Source organism: Perna viridis, chromosome 5, assembly GCF_037379345.1.
Source record: "Perna viridis isolate PV_CMFRI_1.1 ecotype Kerala chromosome 5, ASM3737934v1, whole genome shotgun sequence".
Taxonomy (NCBI): Eukaryota; Metazoa; Mollusca; class Bivalvia; order Mytilida; family Mytilidae; genus Perna; species Perna viridis.
In genome coordinates, this window is record NC_142449.1 from 47,736,806 (window position 1) to 47,756,172 (window position 19,367).

Consider the following 19,367-nt stretch of genomic DNA (forward strand, 5'->3'; position numbering starts at 1 on the left):
TTACAATAAAACGACACTGGTAATGTTTTCTTGCAGATCAAATACTCAAAATATGTTAGTCTGAGCTGATAAAAAATTTGTAGATTCATACATAATGTAATAGGTATAATCTGTCTGGATAATTTTTCTTTTATCCATTTATCATGGTGTCTTAGTCTCTTACTTTACTGTTCTTTCAGCCTTAAAGCATATTTTTACCTTCTCCCCCTTAGAGTTTTGATCTTAATGTCTCTGTGAGGTAGTTAATTATTATCATCAATCCAGGATCCAATCTGGTCTGATGGATCAATGCCAAATCTGTGGGTTTTACCAGAGGTGAAAGGAAGGTTGAAATTTTAAATTGAGGTTGTTCACCTGTGTTGAGGAATCATACTGGGGAAAAAGAGGCTTGTGATTCTTATAGCAGAAAATTGGCTATTGTTCTTAGATTATGTCATAATAGATTGAACAAATGCGTCTTCTTGTTATATTTTTGTCTGATATAGGTCTATTTGTCTAGTTGTTTTATTATTAGTGTAGTTTGAATCATGGCATTTACATTATTTGAATCATAGCTTCCTGATTTTGAATCATTGCTTCATGGTGGTTACCTTACCTTCCTGGTCATTCAGTTGTGTGCTTGACTCATAGATTTGACCTGGTTTTTGGTACTCTTGTAACCTTGTAACAAAACTTTCACAGTGGTAAAAAAGAAATGATTACAAAGTTATGAAAAGTAAATTTTGGTATAACTAATTTTAAGGGCAACTTTAGGTACCACTTATGGTTACCCCTTAAATCTTGCCAAATAAATTTGAAGTACAATATTTTGATTGTGGCTGAACATCAAAGTTTCCCATGTAGAAGGTATATAAGTTATCATACTGATAGCAGATTAAGGGATGTATTCATAGATTTTTTTTATATATATAAAGTGTACAGTCAAATTGCTTCATTTTGTTTTGTTAGTTTGTCATCTATCATTTTGCGTTAATGTATTTTAAACTATTTCTTAGCATTCTTAAATATAAAAAATGGCATTACAGATACACATGTCTATTCAGATCCCTTTAAAACAAGGATAAGTTCAGAATAGGCAGTTGTTTGGTTACATAGTTCAAAATTTCATCAAATTAAGTTCAACAGTTCAACAGGTTTCTAATTGATTCTAGTTTCCATTTAATCCAATTACAATTACATAAGATTATGTTTTTTGCATTGAAGAAAAAACTAAACATCTTACCTCCAATGTTTTTCTAGATGATAAAGTACAATAAGGTTACACTTAGCCAATTTGTACTTTTGATATTTTGCTCTGATCACCAACACCTGATTATGAATTTAAAATAGATGATGAAAAGTTACCTGGGCAAAGTAATTGGAGCCCAGGTGAGCTGTTGAACAAAGTGACAGCTGGCATCAGGGCATCAGATGTAATCTGGAGGGAGAGATTTATTTGTATCATACCTTGTTCTGGTGAAAGGTGTTCTGGCCACCCTGGGTGATCTATGAAATTTTTGTTTTTAAACATTGAAATATGCACTTTTGTTGTTTTCAACTTCAGTTGTAGCTTAACATTATTTTGCATTGTTCCATTATAATATGATATTTGGACATTGTATTTCTACCTCAGTAGATTGGGTATAGTTTCAAGTGATGCATGTTTTAACAGCAGTATTTTCAATATGCAAAGAAGGTGTAGCTTACAAAAAAAATGAATAAACTGAAAACCTGTATAAACAGGACACTTTTTTAAGGTCATATGTTTTTTAACCTGAATAAACAATACTCCACTCTCAAAACCAAACAAAGTCTACAGTCCAGAAAGTGCTCAGTTTAGCTTTTGTGATATATTGTCAATCATAAAAAATTAAACATACCAATTATTCTGTTGAGTCAGTACATGCAGTGATTGAATGGAACAGTTGATACATTTAATTTTAATTAGATTAGAGATACTGTGGAATTGTTTGTATGATACCCATTATTGTTTTTGTGTGTTCAAATTAAGATCTCTAATTCTGATTTAATTCAAAATTTCCTTCAGAAGCAAAAAAATCAAAATTCTATAAACCACCATGAAAGAGGTAAAAAACTTTGTTGAAGAATGGGTGACTGTTAGAAACTGATTTTTAAACATTCTCACATTACAAAACAAGTGAATTCCCCAAAACCATTGAGTGGGAAACCCAGTAGAAACAGTAACAGTATTATGTAAGGATTACTGATTACCCTCCCCCTTTTTTATGTGTTGAAAAAAGGTTCAGATGTTGTCTAGATACAGAGGTGCTGTGTGGAATAGATAATGGTAATCATTGGCAGGTTTCCATCTATCTTATCAATTGATGAGTTTTCCATCATTCAGTTGATGAAAACCCCTATCAGACTCATCTCACCTTTATCAAGACACTTATGAACTGGTAATATAACAATATTTACCCTTTTTATAGAAAATTGTTCTTTACTTAGAAAAAACAAACAAAAATACAGCTGTTTTATCTTTTTTGTAGGAGTTAGGCTAGTCCAAGTTAATCTATGGTTCTCAACCGGGCATTGATTCATAGGGAAGTGGATCTGGTATACACCCCACTGAAAATGGGAAAAATAAATTTGTTTGCATAAACTCATTATTTCTTACAAATTTTAACCCTATATATTTTTTCGCCTTGCTTTGCTTTGTGTTTAATTCTATTGATGCCCCTTGAAATCTTGTATCTGCCCCTGTGAACCCAAACAAGAAAAGTCACCATTTCTAAAATCCATTGCTAAGTCTTAGGGTCTGATTGCAAAAGATTTTTAGTTGTGTCATTTCTATAAACAAAAGAAAAATAGTTTATTCCAAAATAGTAAAAGAAACTTCTACAGTGATATTGGTAAGAAAAAATATTTAGAAACGAAAACTAATTGATAAAGAAAAAGATATTCTTCCCCATCCATATCTAAATGATACAGATGATAGTTTAACAATTAACTTAGAGTGGCCTATAAGTTGGTTTTTGCTATTCTGTTTGTTTACATTTTCTCTTTCCTTGCACTAAACTGGTTTTAATTTGCCATTTCAAGACCATGAATCATGATCAAGTGTTCCCTTGTAGATGAAAGGGTGTTGTAATATCAAAGTGCATATTGAAATATCACATACTGAACATTTCCTCCTAATGTTCGTGTCTTCAAGAGAATATGATATTAAAGTACTGATGAGACCTGTGGGTGTAGGCTCTTTAAACCTTCGGGAAGATTTATAGCTAAAGATAAGACACAGGCGGTTTCATGACCACTGCTGAAATCTTTATGTATCTGAACTGATACATAGATATATGATTGAAATACAGATCTATTAAATTATGTTTACTGTTTTTGAGTGCTAATCATTGATAAGGTGATAAAGGAAAGTTCAGTGTTAATCCATCAATGTTTTTAGTATTATTTTGGAGACTTGATTGCACTCTTACATATTCAGGCTTAGTTTCTAAGGGAGGCAGACCATACCAACAATCTCCTCCCTAAAAACTGGAAAAAGATATTTGTTTATCTGTTGTAAATATTGATATATCCTTAATCAATTTGATAAATTTCTTGTAAATCGGGAAATTTTCGTACCATCTTTTTTTCACGATCGATGTGATCAATCTACTGTCCCGCAGCTTTAAATTTGTGATCATTCCCCACATTGTGTAAGAATGTTCTTCAAAAAAATATTCACAAAAGTTTCATTTTTGCGTTACAAGTCTTATTGTGTAAATAAAGCTGCCGTGAATTTTCACGGTTTACAGTATCAGACATACTTGGAATTTTTTCTAATTTTAAATCTTAGATTCACCCCTGACATATACAACCCCTGTCATATAGTTTTGAATAACTTTGGTACATGTATTCCTTGATTGCACTCTCACACATTTGGGCCTAGATAAAAAGAGAGGCAGACCTTGCCCACCAGCTCTCCCCCAAATTTGAAAAAAACAATTTTTTCTACACATTTAGAATGGTGAATGTTGGTTGGGCAGATGGGCAATGGAGAATATCTTCATAACATTTTTCTCAGCAACTGCTATTCACAGCCACTAGATATTTGATATGCAACTTCAGTATGGGGTCCAATATTGTTGGATGTGATTTCAGCTCTGTCACACTTCTACCTCCTGCTTACTGGCATGTTTTTTACGGCAACCTGGCATTTTTCTCTTTTACCTTATTTCTATTGTTACTGTTATGCCCCACAAAATAATTAACCGTCCCCCTCTTTAACTAATCTATTTTTTCATACATACGGGATATAGAGAAACATTTGGTCTGCTTGTAGTCAGAATAATGTAGCCAAGTAACATGCTATCTGCAGACTGTTCAGGTGGGTTTATACTTTGGCAGTGGCGGCAATGCATCAAGTGATGTGACATAGCAATAGCGATGTGTTGCGACATATGTTTTCTAGCAATAGGATGCAGCATGATGCTAAAAAATTGTGTGGCTACATTGGTTTTTAGTTCCCGTTGCTTAGCAATTTCAGTAAACTAACAAACAAAATGGAGGTTCAATTCAAAACCTTAAAATATGACACTTTAACGTATTTAATGTATATGCTGGCCATACGGCTTATGTATTTCCATTTAAGGAAGAAGAGACAGGGAACAAGATACACCAGATCAAAATTCTTGCCTTGAGCTTTGATGTTACTTTGTCATTTTATAAATCTGACCTAAAATCCATTTCACGATAAGACATGAACCGTCACAATCTCACTTATATAGTTGAGATCAATTACTTGGCCTTTCGCAATAATTTTTCTCAATAGGCAGAATTATCCCCATGTGATAGAGAGTTTTTTTTAATACATGTATATGACGGTGTAAGATATTAGTAAAATTGTTTCTAAATGTCACATATATGTTATTACTTTTGTTTTGATATCAGACAAAATTACATTGTACATTTTCGAATATATGGTGTGCATTATTTTAGGTATAAATGATTTCAAAAATACTATATGATTGATTGACTGGGGGGAAAAAAAACAGATGGTAAAACCAAACAGAATGTATTCTACCATCATAATTTTCTACATATGCTAGTCCACACCATGCATGGAGGGGCCTCAGTAAAACCCTAAATACTGTTGAGGTTTCCAATTGTCTAATAAATGTTTGTTTCAGGTTTGTATGACTCTGTCATTATTTATCTATACCTGACCATCCCATTTCTTTCTCAATCCACTTCCATTTGGAACCTGTGATGTCCGTGTCAAAATATTCTTTCAGTGTTGGGTCCCGCAGGCATGGTGTTTCCTGCACCAGGTAAATTGCATGTCTGTCCTATTTTTTCACTGCATTTGAAAAAAAACATGTGCTATTTAACTTCTTAACCTTCCATTAAATATAAATATGTAGCAATGCCTCTACAGAGTTGAAATTATTTCAATTTATTTGCAATGGCTTGCGATTTGCATACCGATGATGATTTTTGACAGCACTTCAAGCGTTGCTGCACGATATCAAGCGTCATGGCCTACTATTGCAGTGGTAAGGTAGCAATTTACCTGGCAATAGAAAAAAATGCCGTACCATTTGTTTCTACCATAGTAGAAACCCACCTTTACTTCTATGATCTAGCACAAAAAAAATCAATCAATCAACCTATCAATCAACCAATGAACTATTTTTTCAATCAACCTATCAAAACCAGTCAACCATTTTTTTTTTTTTTCAATCAACATATCAAAACCAGTCAACTTTCTTTTTTTTTCAATCAACCTATCAAAACCAGTCAACCATTTTTATTTTTTTTTTTTTTTCAATCAACCTATCAAAACCAGTCAACCATTTTTATTTTTTTTTTTTTTTCAATCAACCTATCAAAACCAGTCAACCATTTTTATTTTTTTTTTTTTTCAATCAACCTATCAAAATCAATCAACCATTTTTTCAATCAACCAATTAATCATTTCTTTTAATCAACCTATCAGTCAACCAATTTTTTTCATCATATTGTTTACTTTTGTTTATTTTTCAGTCAGCAGTGGTGAATGATAAATATGCTAACCAGTTGAAGAGTATGTTATTTACTCCAAAGTTTGTCATACTAATTGTACAGATTATACTCATTGCTGGTGGTAGCTTTATCTTACTGTGTTCTGTCTTCTATGGTGTCTATATGACCAGGAAAAACCAGCAGGTAAGGATATGGATATTTTACACTTTTTTCTCAAATGTTCAATGTTTAGCATTCTGATTGGTCAAAATTTATATTGAGGAAGTACTTGAAGAAAAACTTATTATGAGATATTTATAAAACCAGGTCCAGAACTGGTTATGAGTGATTATATGTTGATTGCAAATAAAACTGGTCTTAATTGAAAACAAAAATAAATGAAAGTCTACCATACCATACATACATACATGTACATATATTCACGAAATTGACGTGGGATCCTTTTAAGTATGGCATGTCACTTCACTTTGTTTATAATATCTGGCTTGATGTTGTCAGTCAGACAGACAATCTGTCTAGAGGAAAGTACTGATACTTTTTTCTACATTGATTTCTTTACATGATTGTATGATAAAAGTTACTTAAATCAAGAAATACAATAATACAGTAACTATCCTAAAGACTGATATATGTTATTAGAATTCCTTTCTGCTTTCAAAGAAAACACTCAAGAGGTTTACTTGTGACAGGCTTTGGTATAGAAACTCTTTCAGCAACCAAAATTACAAGCAAAATACCATCTTAAGGGTGTTTTTTTTTTCTACTACTTGTAATGAACATTGCTTCAAGCTATCAAAGAAAGGTAAAAATTGTGATTGGCTTTGATACATGTATACTCTTAAAAAAACAAAACCAGGGTTCACAATACTGCCTTAAGAGTCTTACTTGTACATGTAATAAAACTTGCTATAAACTATCAAATCAAGAGGTAAATTTGTAATTGGGCTTTGGTACTTGTTTACAAAGGCTAAATAATTACAAGAACCATGAACCACAAGACTGTCTTAAGAATTTTACATGTACTTGTAATGAAAATTGCTTCACACTTTCAAAGAGTCTTTAGAGTCTTTGATCCACAAACTTTTAACTGTCCTGTCTGAGCAGGGATGTAGTATTTGAAATATTTCTGTGAATCATGCTCAAAACCACTTCTAAAATTATATCTGATTCAGTGGAGTTGCTAGGCTGACTTTACGTCAAGAGTACAACCAAAAACCACATAACTCGTAAGAACTATTAGCTATGTTTTGATGGGGGAACTTGGTCATGACTGTTGTAATTAGTCATGTTGAAGTAATTAATAGCCCTTGTGTTCTTAGACTGTTGTCAATTACCAGTTGTTTAATTATTCTTTTGTAGCCCTTCAATGTCTTTTTTCTAGTCCTTAGAAATGTGTTAAGTCAGAAATATGGGTCATTTTATAGTTATGCTGAGCTAAAGAAGTAGGGTTGCTTGGAAATTTTTTTCTGTTTGTTTTTCTGTCAATCTTCTGCTAAACATTTTTTTTTTGTATATTCGCCAATTTTAAATCATTCATAATGCACTAGTCCAGGCCAATAGTCCAGTCTGACCATAGGTCTTATCCCTTCCGTATTTTGTGGGAGACTCCCACAAAATAGACCAATTTCCTTAAAAAAATGTTTTCTCTTGTGCAGGAGACACAAATCTCCTACATTTGGAATTGTCTCATTTTGTTATGGGAAGGTTTCAGGTGTTAATGGAGTGATAATATAGTGAACATGGGGGACATATGCTGGTTGTTTTTCTTCACTGGTAAAAGTTGGTAAATCAGGAAGACTTCCCACAGCTTCCCAGTACTGTTTTATTGATCTTTCATGATAGAAATGACATTTAGAAAGACTATGTATAACATATGCCCACTTCTTGTCCGATTAATTATAATTGTAAAAATTAATAATACATGTATTGAAATGGAATTTTTTCTGCAATAATCTATTTCATTGTATCCAACAGAACACACAGCAAAAGTGCTTGTAACCCATTATTATCTCATGTGGAGGTTATATGTATATTTAACCTGTTATTTTGTTTATGGCACATATATTCTAAGTTCTCTGACAGCTCAGTGGAAAGTAGTAGCTGTTTTGACATTACTGGTCTATATTTGTCCTAAGTATGCTTTAATAAGTTAAAAGATAATCTTATTTTCCTGCAAAATCCCATTTATTTTGAAGATATTGGAGATTTATTTATCAAGGAAGACAATGAGAATTGATAGGCTTTTGACTTAGGAAGACAGTGAGAATTGGTAGGCTTTTGACTTAAGAAGACAGTGAGAATTGATAGGCCTTTGACTTAGGAAGACAGTGAGAATTGATAGGCCTTTGACTTAAGAAGACAGTGAGAATTGATAGGCCTTTGACTTAGGAAGACAGTGAGAATTGGTAGGCTTTTGACTTAAGAAGACAGTGAGAATTGATAGGCCTTTGACTTAGGAAGACAGTGAGAATTGGTAGGCCTTTGACTTAAGAAGACAGTGATAATTGATGGGCCTTTGATTTAGGAAGACAGTGAGAATTGGTAGGCCTTTGACTTAAGAAGACAGTGAGAATTGATAGGCCTTTGACTTAAGAAGACAGTGAGAATTGATAGATTGGAATAAAATATCATTTATATAATGAATAGTACATTTCTTACAAATAAAATGCTTTCAATGTTTTCACTATTATTTCTCTTTTTTTTTCAAAATTATTTAACTTATAGATTTGGTACAGTTAGTGGAGACTTTTTACAGTGGGAGTTTGAGGGTTGTAAAAGTGAGAGTTTGAGGGTTGTAAAAGTGAGTTTTTGAGGGTTGTAACAGTGAGAGTTTGAGGGTTGTAACAGTGAGAGTTTTAGGGTTGTAACAGTGAGAGTTTGATGGTTGTAACGGTGGGAGTTTGAGGGTTGTTAACAGTGGATAGTTTTAGGGTTGTAATAGTGGGAGTTCGAGGGTTAATAACACTGGGAGTTTGAGGGTTGTAACAGTGGGAGTTTGAGGGCTGTAACAGTGGGAGTTTGAGGGTTGTTAACAGTGGGAGTTTGAGGGTTGTAACAGTGGGAGTGTGAGGGTTGTAAATGACACTTTATAAAACTCAATCAGTTGTATGTATTCATTCCTACTGTGAATCTATTTTTACTCGTAATTCATTGCCAATTACATGAAAAACATGTACCACATTTAAAAGGCAATTGTATCCTGATTGGTTGACTGCCAGTAAAGGGAACAAATGGTATGCCTGTGCTGTATGTCCGTCATTCACATTGAATGCACAATAACTCCAAATTTTTATGAAAATTTGGTGTATGGTTCATTTTTATAGATGGTAGCACCCTGTTGATTTTAATCATTTTCGATTTTACATTTTTGAATTATGGGACTTCACCTTTAAAATATGGGGTGATTTTCTGTTTTCAGGCAATAACTCAAAAATGTTGCAGTAATTTCAATGAAACTTTAACATTTATTTCTATTTCTGTTGATGTTAGCTCTCTTTCAATTTTGCATTTTTTGAGTAAGCAAAACATGAAATTACAAGCTATTTTTTTATCTAGCATTGTTCTGAAACTTTACTCTCACCAGCGATAAATGGCATAGAAATTCATACATTGAGAGTCTTACTCTTCAAAACATTACATCAAGAAAAACTTCTTGTTTATGATGCACCTCCATTAAAATGTGTGTTACGGCTCTGGCAATTGTTTAATTATCAGTTTCTAGTGATTCACTGTCTGATCTAACTGAAAGCATGTTTTTTTCCTTCCCTCTTCATTCATAATGAAATTTTCATCTCTGAAAAAGCCATTGATAACAGCTGTGAATTGTACCATTAATATTTGGTTATCTGCTGCCAGTGTTTTAGAGGATTTTGATAGTATTCAGGTGTTTTAAACTACCTTTGATATCTTTTGATGCTAAAATTAAAATTGATATATAGATGTCATCAAAAAAAGATAAAATTTGAAGCAAGAAAGCAGAAATGTAAATTGTAAGAGTTTGCGTCATTTTGACTTGGGCCATGTTTACCAAAACTGGTTTAAAATGGGTTTATTCTTGTTTGATTTGGAGATGTAGCTACAGAATGTTGATCCACTGCAACATGATAATGAAGAGTTCCTTGTAGAAAATCACTACATAAATTTCACTTCAGCAACATTTCTATAAAATGTTCCATATACACAATTATTAGAAACAATCATGCACATCTAAATACATGTATTGAGCCAGAAAATTGAAAGCACCATGTCTTATTATGCTGTTATTTTTGCACTGCAAGGGTAGGGTTGTACTTTTTTGACACATTCATTGTTTCCACTTTCATTGTTATCTAAGATTCTAGTTACCCATGTCTGTGTTACTTCGTCCACTAAAGGTGTGGTGAAGACATGTAGTTAAGTCCAAAGCACCCTTGGTGAATACTTGAAGTACAATTCCTCAATTGATTTTAACACTAATTAGTACATACTAGTAAATACATGTTTTTAAACCTTATTGACTTTTATGTCAAAGGTCAAGGTGATACACAGCATTTGTTTTTTTGTATGTCTAGTGACCCTGACCTTGTTTTGAGTTGCCCTTTTTATGATTAATGCCTTTTTTGTTTCAATGTTTACATGGTCCTTTGATATTGTGGATTTCTGGTATTTCATTGAGTTATTCAACAAAGTTGTGTATCCATCTATTCTCAGTTTTTTTTCTGTTTTTTGCTTTCATTGTCTTTTTTACTTTGTCTTTTTCTGTTGAATATTGTTCAAACCATGGTTTGCTTTGTGGCTTGCCAAAGAACATAAAATTCACATTTTTCACAATAAATTGAAGAACATTTAAAAACCTGAATTGAAATAGTCACATAAAAGACTGCTATGGTTTAAGAACTTTTTGTGATGTTGATCCAATATTAAATATTCTAGTTTACTAAAATATATTTTAACATCTTTTTATGATTACAGGTATTGAAAAAGGGAGGTAATCTGATGTATTCACCGATAGAGGATGATAGACAACAAATTCTGCCAGTTACTTCATGATAATCGAAGGATTAAACTTCCATTCATTAACCAAAAGAACATTAGTCATATTGATTCAATTTCCATTTTCAACAAAACCAATGCAATTTTTATAGCGTTCCCTAGTGAATGATATTTACCACGGGTTGTATATAGAGTCAGTTTCCTTGTTATTTTTTGTGACTTATACAATTTGCTCAAATAAGTATAATTTGAATTCTCTGATAGTTTAAATATGTTTATTACTGTGATAGTCTCGGCATTAGATATTGTGTTTTTGATACTTGTACAAATACAATGAACTTACTTTTTGTATACAGTAATTAACTGGAGACTTTTAACAATCTATGCACCATATTTTCTGGTTATTTAGGAAGAACAATTACTCATGGGACTTATGTACGCGTATACTGTTTTTCATCTGTCCTTTCTGCTACATGTACAGGGCTGCCAAGTTTTCAAGACGCAAATAAGTGTGAGATTTGCTAAAAATTTTAAAGACTATAGATTACAGGAAAATGTCGCCAAATGAGCTTCAAAATGAGAGTCTCACGCAAGTCTCATTTAAGATACTTGAGACTTGAGTGGCCAGTATGTGGTATGTGTACATCCAGTGAGACCTGGCCTGTATGTGGTATGTGTACATCCAGTGAGACGTGGCCTGTATGTGGTATGTGTACATCCAGTGAGACCTGGCCTGTATGTGGTATGTGTACATCCAGTCAGACCTGGCCTGTATGTGGTATGTGTACATACAGTCAGATGTGGCCTGTATGTAGTATGTGTACATCCAGTGAGACGTGGCCTGTATGTGGTATGTGTACAGTGAGATGTGGCCGGTTTGTAGTATGTACATACAGTGAGATGTGGCCTGTATGTGGTATGTGTACATACAGTGAGACGTGGCCTGTATGTGGTATGTGTACATACAAGTCCAGTGATATATGAGATTCAAATAAATTTTTTTTTTGAAGAATGGTAGGAAGTTCAAAATGCTCTTTTTGTTTGTCATTGTGTTCCAGTTTTGGGACAATTTATTGGACTTTTAAAGAAAGGGTGATAAAGTTATTGTGCTTCAGCACAGTTGGCTGTTTCTTAATGTAATCATAATATTTGATTTGTAGTAAATTTTGTGTATTAACCATCAGGCAGAAAACCCCACTAACTGAAACCCTGCAAACAATAGTACTATAATTACCCAATGGCCTGTCATATTTGTGGCTTGAGGCTTCAAGAAAATAGGGCAAAGGGAAGTTGTTAGTATCTCTTTTATTGATATCATTAGAAATGTATTAATTTTCTGGTACAGTTTTAGCTAATGATAAAGGATGGTTCTCTCATCATTTGAAAATACATGTACTCAATTTCTGTAAAATCTGAATGAGGAAATTGTGTCAGTTCAAAATAGAAAATCAGTAAAAATATCAAATCTTGGCAGTTATTGAGTAAATCTGTTAAAATCTTGAGGGAAGTAACTTTTGATCTAAGTATTTATTTTCGTTTTATCTTAAGTAAAAAATTTGTTCAACATCCACCTATCCAACTAAGATTAGTCAATTCTTGCCAAATTTTGCAGGAAATTAAAATAAAATGGGTTTAAAATCTGTATTTTGGTATCTACTTTGTTATCAAGAGTCACTGGCAGTTAACTGAATTATGGGGGAAAACATTTCATCATAATTTTAATAATTTCTTTGATCTTTAATTATGTTGACTGTTTTGATCCTATTGTTGATTAAAGGAGTAAAGTGATGTATGTTTGCTAAGTATCCTACAACTCTAAAGTCGCATAGTTTATTGAGTTTAGTCTATTGTGAGTTATTTTTGACAGTCTTAAGCAATATATTGTATAAATTACTTCACGTTTACCTTTTTGTACTAGTCTGTAAGAAGGTACATGTTTAATAACAAACAGATATGAGTTTTTTTAAGGTAAAAGTGTGTTTGATTCAAGGTACTTGAATGTCAGTCTCTGTAAGAATCATGCAGTGGGTGAAACATGTTACGAAAAAAACCTATAATTTTGAAAGTTTATTTTGATTATCTGAACTATTAGAATCAAGCAAAAAAGACTAGATTTTCCATATCATTTTGGTAACTTTAGTTAAAATTTCATTGAAATGCATAAAAAAAATGAACGTTTCAAGGGCAGGTAATTCTGTCAAAAAACCTCATTTACTAACATGAAATAATATTGTCAATTCGGAGGGTTTTTGACAGGCATGTTTCCTATTTTTCCCATTTTGCCTGATTTTTACAAAGACTTACACTTAATGTTTTACTTTTTTGTATTCATCAGTAAAATAATTATCTTTACCATAACTTTGTTCATCACTATTGTTTACTGGTAAATTTAATTTTCTCTCATATCCTACTCTTACCCAATGAAAAGTGTCAGTCTAATTAAAATTAGACCTTGCGTTTTTTTTATTTTTTTTATGTTCGCAAGACGAAACAAATAAAAATCGAAACAAATAAAAATCGGAAGGGCTAATTTTAATTAGACTGCTTAAGTGTCAGAATAATTTGATTTTTTAAATGCTTGAAAGTCATTCTGAGGTATTTTTGACAACTATAAACATTATGCTGTATTTTGATTCTTCATATTTAACCTTTTTGCACTTGTCGGTGAAGAAAGAGAATAATGACAAACAGATATATGTTCCTAAATGTAAAACATTGCACTTTTGGGTACTGGTACATTATCTAAATATTACTCTATGAAATTGTAAGTATTAGAATATTTTGATTTTTCAATGCTTAAAAATCCAGAGCTATTTCTGATAGTCATTACCATTATATTGGATTAGGTCCTTTATGTTTTTTGTACCAGTCTTTAAAAAAAATTATAATAACAAACAGATATAAGTTTCTAACGACAAAGCTGAATTTAGCACTTTGGAGGATTTTTTTACTGGTATCAAATATTACCAAAATTAAATTTTAAGTATTAGAAACTTTTAATTTTGTTTATGCTTAAAGGCACATGTAATTATCATATGAAGACTTGTGCAAAGTTTCATGATAATAAGAACATTTTGTATTCAAAATATGTATTTATAGTCATTTATGATTTCAAATGAAGGTTCATGTATGTCTACTTGACTTAATTACCTCAAAGCTGATTTAGGAGTCAAAGTCATTTTGACTTCATGTTTTTTTTTCAATAAGTAATGATAGATATAGCTCTGTCATTTGTCATTAAGCCAGTCAGATTTACTAGATTCATTTTGTTGTATTTCTATAGAGGAATTGTTATAGTTGTTTTCCCAGTACATGTAGTTTGCCAGATTGTGATAGTCCAAGTCTTTTTTTAAAATACATCATTTTTGTATCAATCTTTTCATTCCATATTCACCAAGTTGTTTAGAAAATGGAAAAGCTATTTATGTGCTTTTAATTTTTGTACATGTAGCTTTCACAACAGAGATTCATTACTGGAGGACCCATGGGATATCCTCTAGGAAAATTATATAGATCTCCCTCCTGGTGACAACCAATCATGTTTAAGTTAGTATTGTATCTAATTTGCTGTGTTCACAGTACTGTTTTTAAGCTAACATGCATTCTACCTTGTGCCTCATTGTTCATTCACATAATGGTACTGGTGTTAACATTCATATAAAGATCAGAGTGCTTCCTTACAATATCATAGAGGCAGCATTCATTTGATTTTATGGCAGAGGTTAGAGTTAAAAGTTCAAGGTAAAAGACTGGGTCAGAATTCATGGTGGGAACAAAATTCAGAATATGCCATTGCTCAATTAGCACAAAAAATAGAGAAATATATATGGTCAGAATTTAAAACAAGAAAATCCAAGTTCCGATTCCCTAGACTTGGCACTGTGTTTTACCCTTAAAACAAATAGCAGCCAGTAAATGGGTTGAGTAACATTTTGTATCAAAGTCGTATTCATTATAATTTGAAACCATCTATCATTTGAGTTTGGACTTATTTTTGAATTAAGATGGTAAGGGAAAAGTTTAATTCCTCCTAATGGTGTACTGGTAGTCATTATATACCAGCGCAGTTGGTATAGTTTCGCTTTTTACCCTTTGACCTTAAAGTCGCTCTTCCATGGAAACGCAAGTCACCTGATAGAAATTCTGTTTCTTGATTGGCCAAATACTGATAACTTAATGGCGAAAAAAACTGTGTCTGGAAATTGAAATTGCGTGCCATGTGTAATTTCCAGAGTGCAATGTAGAAAGTTATAATTAAAATGAAAAAAAATGACTGCGTCGGCCATCTTTTTTAAAGGTAGTAGTTGTTTTTCCTTGCTTCATGTTATATAACTAGTCTAACCCTACACAGACATGACCTCTTTAGTGAGGATTATTGTTTTCTCTTTTTCTGAATACCAACATAATTCCAAATTTATATACATATGTAACAACTTGTTATTTGTTTCTCAAGAATTTCACAGAGATAAGTATTTTGTTGTTTTTTTTTTCTAATAAATATTGATATTTCGTGCTTTGTATTTTGTTACGTTTTTTATACTTATTACATGTATGAGGTTCGATAAATACGATTGTTCTTATTAGTATTAAAATACTATTTTTAAACCCCCACACCACCTAGCAGGCTGCAGGTATACTACACAAAAACATGCGTCTCATTGATATGAGAGACCTAGAATATATTGGTGCTTTTACATGCAAAAAAAATCACTTATTACTTCAGAACCATTTAGTTGCATACAAACACACAAACCACTGAAAAGATTGTAATTTGCAAACGGGTAATGAACACCTTATATTACTCAATTTGTTGTTTTTGGGGACATATTACAAGTACCTTAGCTTTTTGTGTGCTGTTGTGTTTTCCGTGCATTTGAATCTGTTATTGTGTAATTAGTATTGTGTTCACCTTTAGGTCATGTTACATGTATTTAGAAGTCTCTGAACTGTTCTTCTGTCTTTGTACTTCGGTGTTTTTTTTTCGATACATTGTAAGTGGTCAGTCAATAAAAACCACTAGCATATATATATAACATTGTTGGCAAGAAAGTTTTAACGATGTACATAAAAACAACGCAATTTCATAAAACTCAATGCCAATTTGGGAGATTCTTACGTATTATCTCCTTGATCAACGTTCCAGAATACATCAAAACATAAGTTATTGGTTGTTAACATAGAAAAATGTGTATTATATTCTCAGATGAGTGATGTTTAAGATGATTTTTGTCGGAAATGTTGACTGCCAGCAGTGTGTTAATAGTGGATTTATGCTTATTTTTTTTTTTTGGACAGACGTATCAGTAATCCCCTTGACGAAGAAACCTTATCTCTACTTTGGACAGACGTATCAGTAATCCCCTTGACGAAGAAACCTTATCTCCACAAGTTGCTTTTGAAACTTGAAGTCTTTGTTCAAGAGTATTTTACCTTTTTTACTTGATAAAAAATATTCTTTCGAAGTATTAAAGAGACTTAAACTGGGGTGTATTTCGTGACCAGAAGCAGTCCTCCTAGTTATGTATTACTAATTTAAATAGAGCTCAAAGCTGCTCGTTAGACATATTATCAGTAACATGTCAAAAGATTAAAACAAGCAAAGAACGGGGACAACAAAAAATGTAAACTAACTGAAAGAAAAACGAATGTCCGATATCTTTCCAGTTGCCAATGGTAACTAAAGCAATCATTGAACTGTACTGGAAGAAAAGTCATTCAATGTTTTATACCCCCCACACACACACACACACACATGGGAGATTTTTATTGTGATCAAGCCGTCCGTTCGTCCGTCTTAAGTTCTAATCCGCAACTCAAACCGTTGAATACAATTTCATGAAACTTTCACAGCTTTTCCACACGATTCCAATGTTATAATCTGTATGGCTTATGGGATTTCCTTATGCAAAACATGCCATTGTCGGCTAAGGGTTCACAATTGCCCTTGAATTGATGAAACTTACCCTACCGGTGTACCTGGTCCATGTTCCCAGTTTTTAGTAGTGTCACGAATTGCTCATTTACTTTTGTTACTTTGTATGTATTATTTTAGTTATTTCATGTTCTTTGTTGTATGTCTGTTTTCCATGTCTGGTCTTTGTCCCAAGATTATAATCTTTTGATTTCCGCTAGAATATTGGTTCCCTTGATTACTCTTCCACAAATCCTGTATTACATGATGTCATTGTGTGATTTGTAGGGTTTCAATGTGGTTTCCGGGGAGTGAGTGGGAGAATCACCAATTCAGCTTTAATTACCCATATTTTATTTTTCTAGTTTTAAATGTTCTATATTTACATAGAAACTACTTATATTTTTATCTATATTGAATATATTTGTATCGCGTTTTTTTACCCTTATAACTTCATAGATGTAATAATTAATACTATTAAAATGTTAGTTTTAAAAAAAATCTAGAAATATCTTTCAATTTTTTTTTTGACATCGTATAAATTTTATTTGAAGCTTTCATTGTGAAAAAAGAGACATGTTTTCTTTCTATTTTGAGACAAATTTCAGCAAATTCATGACTTTTGAGAGATTTTGCCAAATCCTTTTTCCGTTCGTTTTATTGATATTTAATTGCCACCAAAGGATTAAAATGTTCATTTATAGACAGAATTAGTCTTTTAAAGCAAAGACGAATGTCTCCTTTGGTGAAAATAAATGTTAAGTTCATGCGAAAAGAATAAAATTTTGTCTTATGCATTTTGTAACATTGAAAAAAGATTTTTTTTCTTTTGGCTCTTTATTTGTATGTGTATTTTTTTACTACTGTGTATTGAAGAACCCATAAACAGGATTTCGTTAGTGAACAAATTGAAGAACCATATCGGGCTTTTGCAAGGGAACTACCATTTAATTTTTTATGAGGGAAAGGGGTATGGGTCAAATTTGAAAAAAAATGAAGAATTTAAAATTTCTAAGAAATTAGAAAGGCAGGACAGCATTTAAGAAACAAAGGTGGGATCTATCATTGTCCCAATATGTTTTGTTTATATTTAAAAATTAGAAAAAAAGTTTTCGGCGTCCTGAAAATTAAAGGTTGCTCCCTAATACTCTGACACCGACGATGGCGTTAGGGATCCTTTACTATTTTCTGATATAATGGGTCTCGCACGGACGGGTCAGTCATAAATATAATGTCTATAAAATAGTTTCCATGGCAACATGACCATGAAAACTGAAATTTACCTAATGTTTGATATGGTAAATATTGGTTTCTATTGCGCGGTTCAACAAAGTGTAACTTATTTCTGGGCTTGTACTTTGTAAAAAGATTTATAGATTTATTATTGTAAAGACATTTGGAATTTAAGGTTTCTACATGCAGAGAATGGCCCTTCTAAAATATTTCACATTTCTAAATACTCCCTTTCAAATAATTTGAGAGGATCAATTATATGTTGTTTGTTTTATCTTATAAATTATATACTTTATTCTATAGATTAAAGTCCTGACAGAAAGAATCGTTTACAGATTGTATAACACCAATAAAGACAAAAATTTATTTCATATCTCAATTCTGACATTTCTGAATTTCCTATGTTCAAAGAGATTAATTATTAATTTTGCAAGTATTATGATTAAATGGTCAATGAACATGTCCAATCAACCGAGTTTGAAGATGCTGTATGATACATTGTAGATGGCCGAAGTGTCCATGTCGTCAAAAACTTGTTAGTATAGTGTTTTACGTTGTAACAATAAACCTAAGAGCTAATGCCGTTTGTACGTTCTCGTTTAATTACTTTACACCATGCAAAAGGCATACCAAAACAACTGCATCGTCTTCTTCAAGTAATTGTTTGTACTAATGAAAAATCCAGGAGTGGTAATTACCGAAAACTTTCTGTTTTATTCGTTAAAACTTCCATCAACGATTGGTGTCAGATTATTTACTCTGTTTCCTGGACTTAGATTGATGTGTGCATTTAGTTTGAACCCGTGCAAATATCTTGCATGTGCTTACATATGCCATTAAAATGGTCAACGTTCATTAAGTTTAGGATGTAGTTAATGTAGTTAATGGAGAAGTTTTGTTTGAATTTAAACAGGCAAAATTATGGTAAGTTTTCAATAATATTGAATTACTACTAATAATGTAGTTGAAATTCATAGGTGGATGCAAAGGGCCCGGATAACGTGCCTTACTACATAAATACTAGCAAAAACCAGCAAAAAAAAACAAAAGAGGTCAACTGGGCGCTCTTTATATATAGTTCGTTTACTTTTGTTCGTACACTATCCGTCACATTTTATATATAATTTTGATTATGTTATGGTGTCGCCTTTGAGGATGACACCACATATGTATTGTAATGATATAAGTTTGAAACAAAGGACACCACATCCTTACAACGCCAGGGCTCATTTGTCTACCAGACCTATGGATACAGGAGCCATGACATTGCGAAGATAAACCGTAGTAAAGT

At 32.3% G+C, this 19,367-nt stretch overlaps 2 protein-coding genes across 11 annotated transcripts in view; both read left to right on the forward strand.

Moving 5' to 3' along the window:
- Window positions 1-15,443, forward strand: part of LOC148618006 (lysosome membrane protein 2-like) — a 38,241-nt gene extending 22,798 nt beyond the window's left edge. For 3 of the 4 annotated variants that reach the window (XM_088585738.1, XM_088585739.1, XM_088585740.1), the window contains exons 14-15: window positions 5,983-6,144; window positions 10,912-15,443. In XM_088585738.1, coding sequence (XP_088441864.1) covers window positions 5,983-6,144; window positions 10,912-10,989 — 240 coding nt within the window. In that variant the 3' untranslated portion in view covers window positions 10,990-15,443. Of the gene's footprint in view, window positions 1-2,489; window positions 5,268-5,982; window positions 6,145-10,911 lie in introns of those variants that run through there. The other variant, XR_015922603.1, reaches the window with a different exon arrangement.
- Window positions 15,444-18,671: 3,228 nt separating this feature from the next.
- The window catches only part of LOC148618007 (FH1/FH2 domain-containing protein 3-like), a 76,172-nt gene continuing 75,476 nt past the window's right edge, over window positions 18,672-19,367 (forward strand). For 3 of the 7 annotated variants that reach the window (XM_088585762.1, XM_088585789.1, XM_088585797.1), the window contains exon 1: window positions 18,672-19,000. In XM_088585762.1, the coding sequence (XP_088441888.1) occupies window positions 18,998-19,000 (3 nt within the window). In that variant the 5' untranslated portion in view covers window positions 18,672-18,997. The remainder of the gene's footprint in view (window positions 19,001-19,367) is intronic. The other 4 variants (XM_088585751.1, XM_088585769.1, XM_088585772.1 and 1 more) reach the window with 3 other exon arrangements.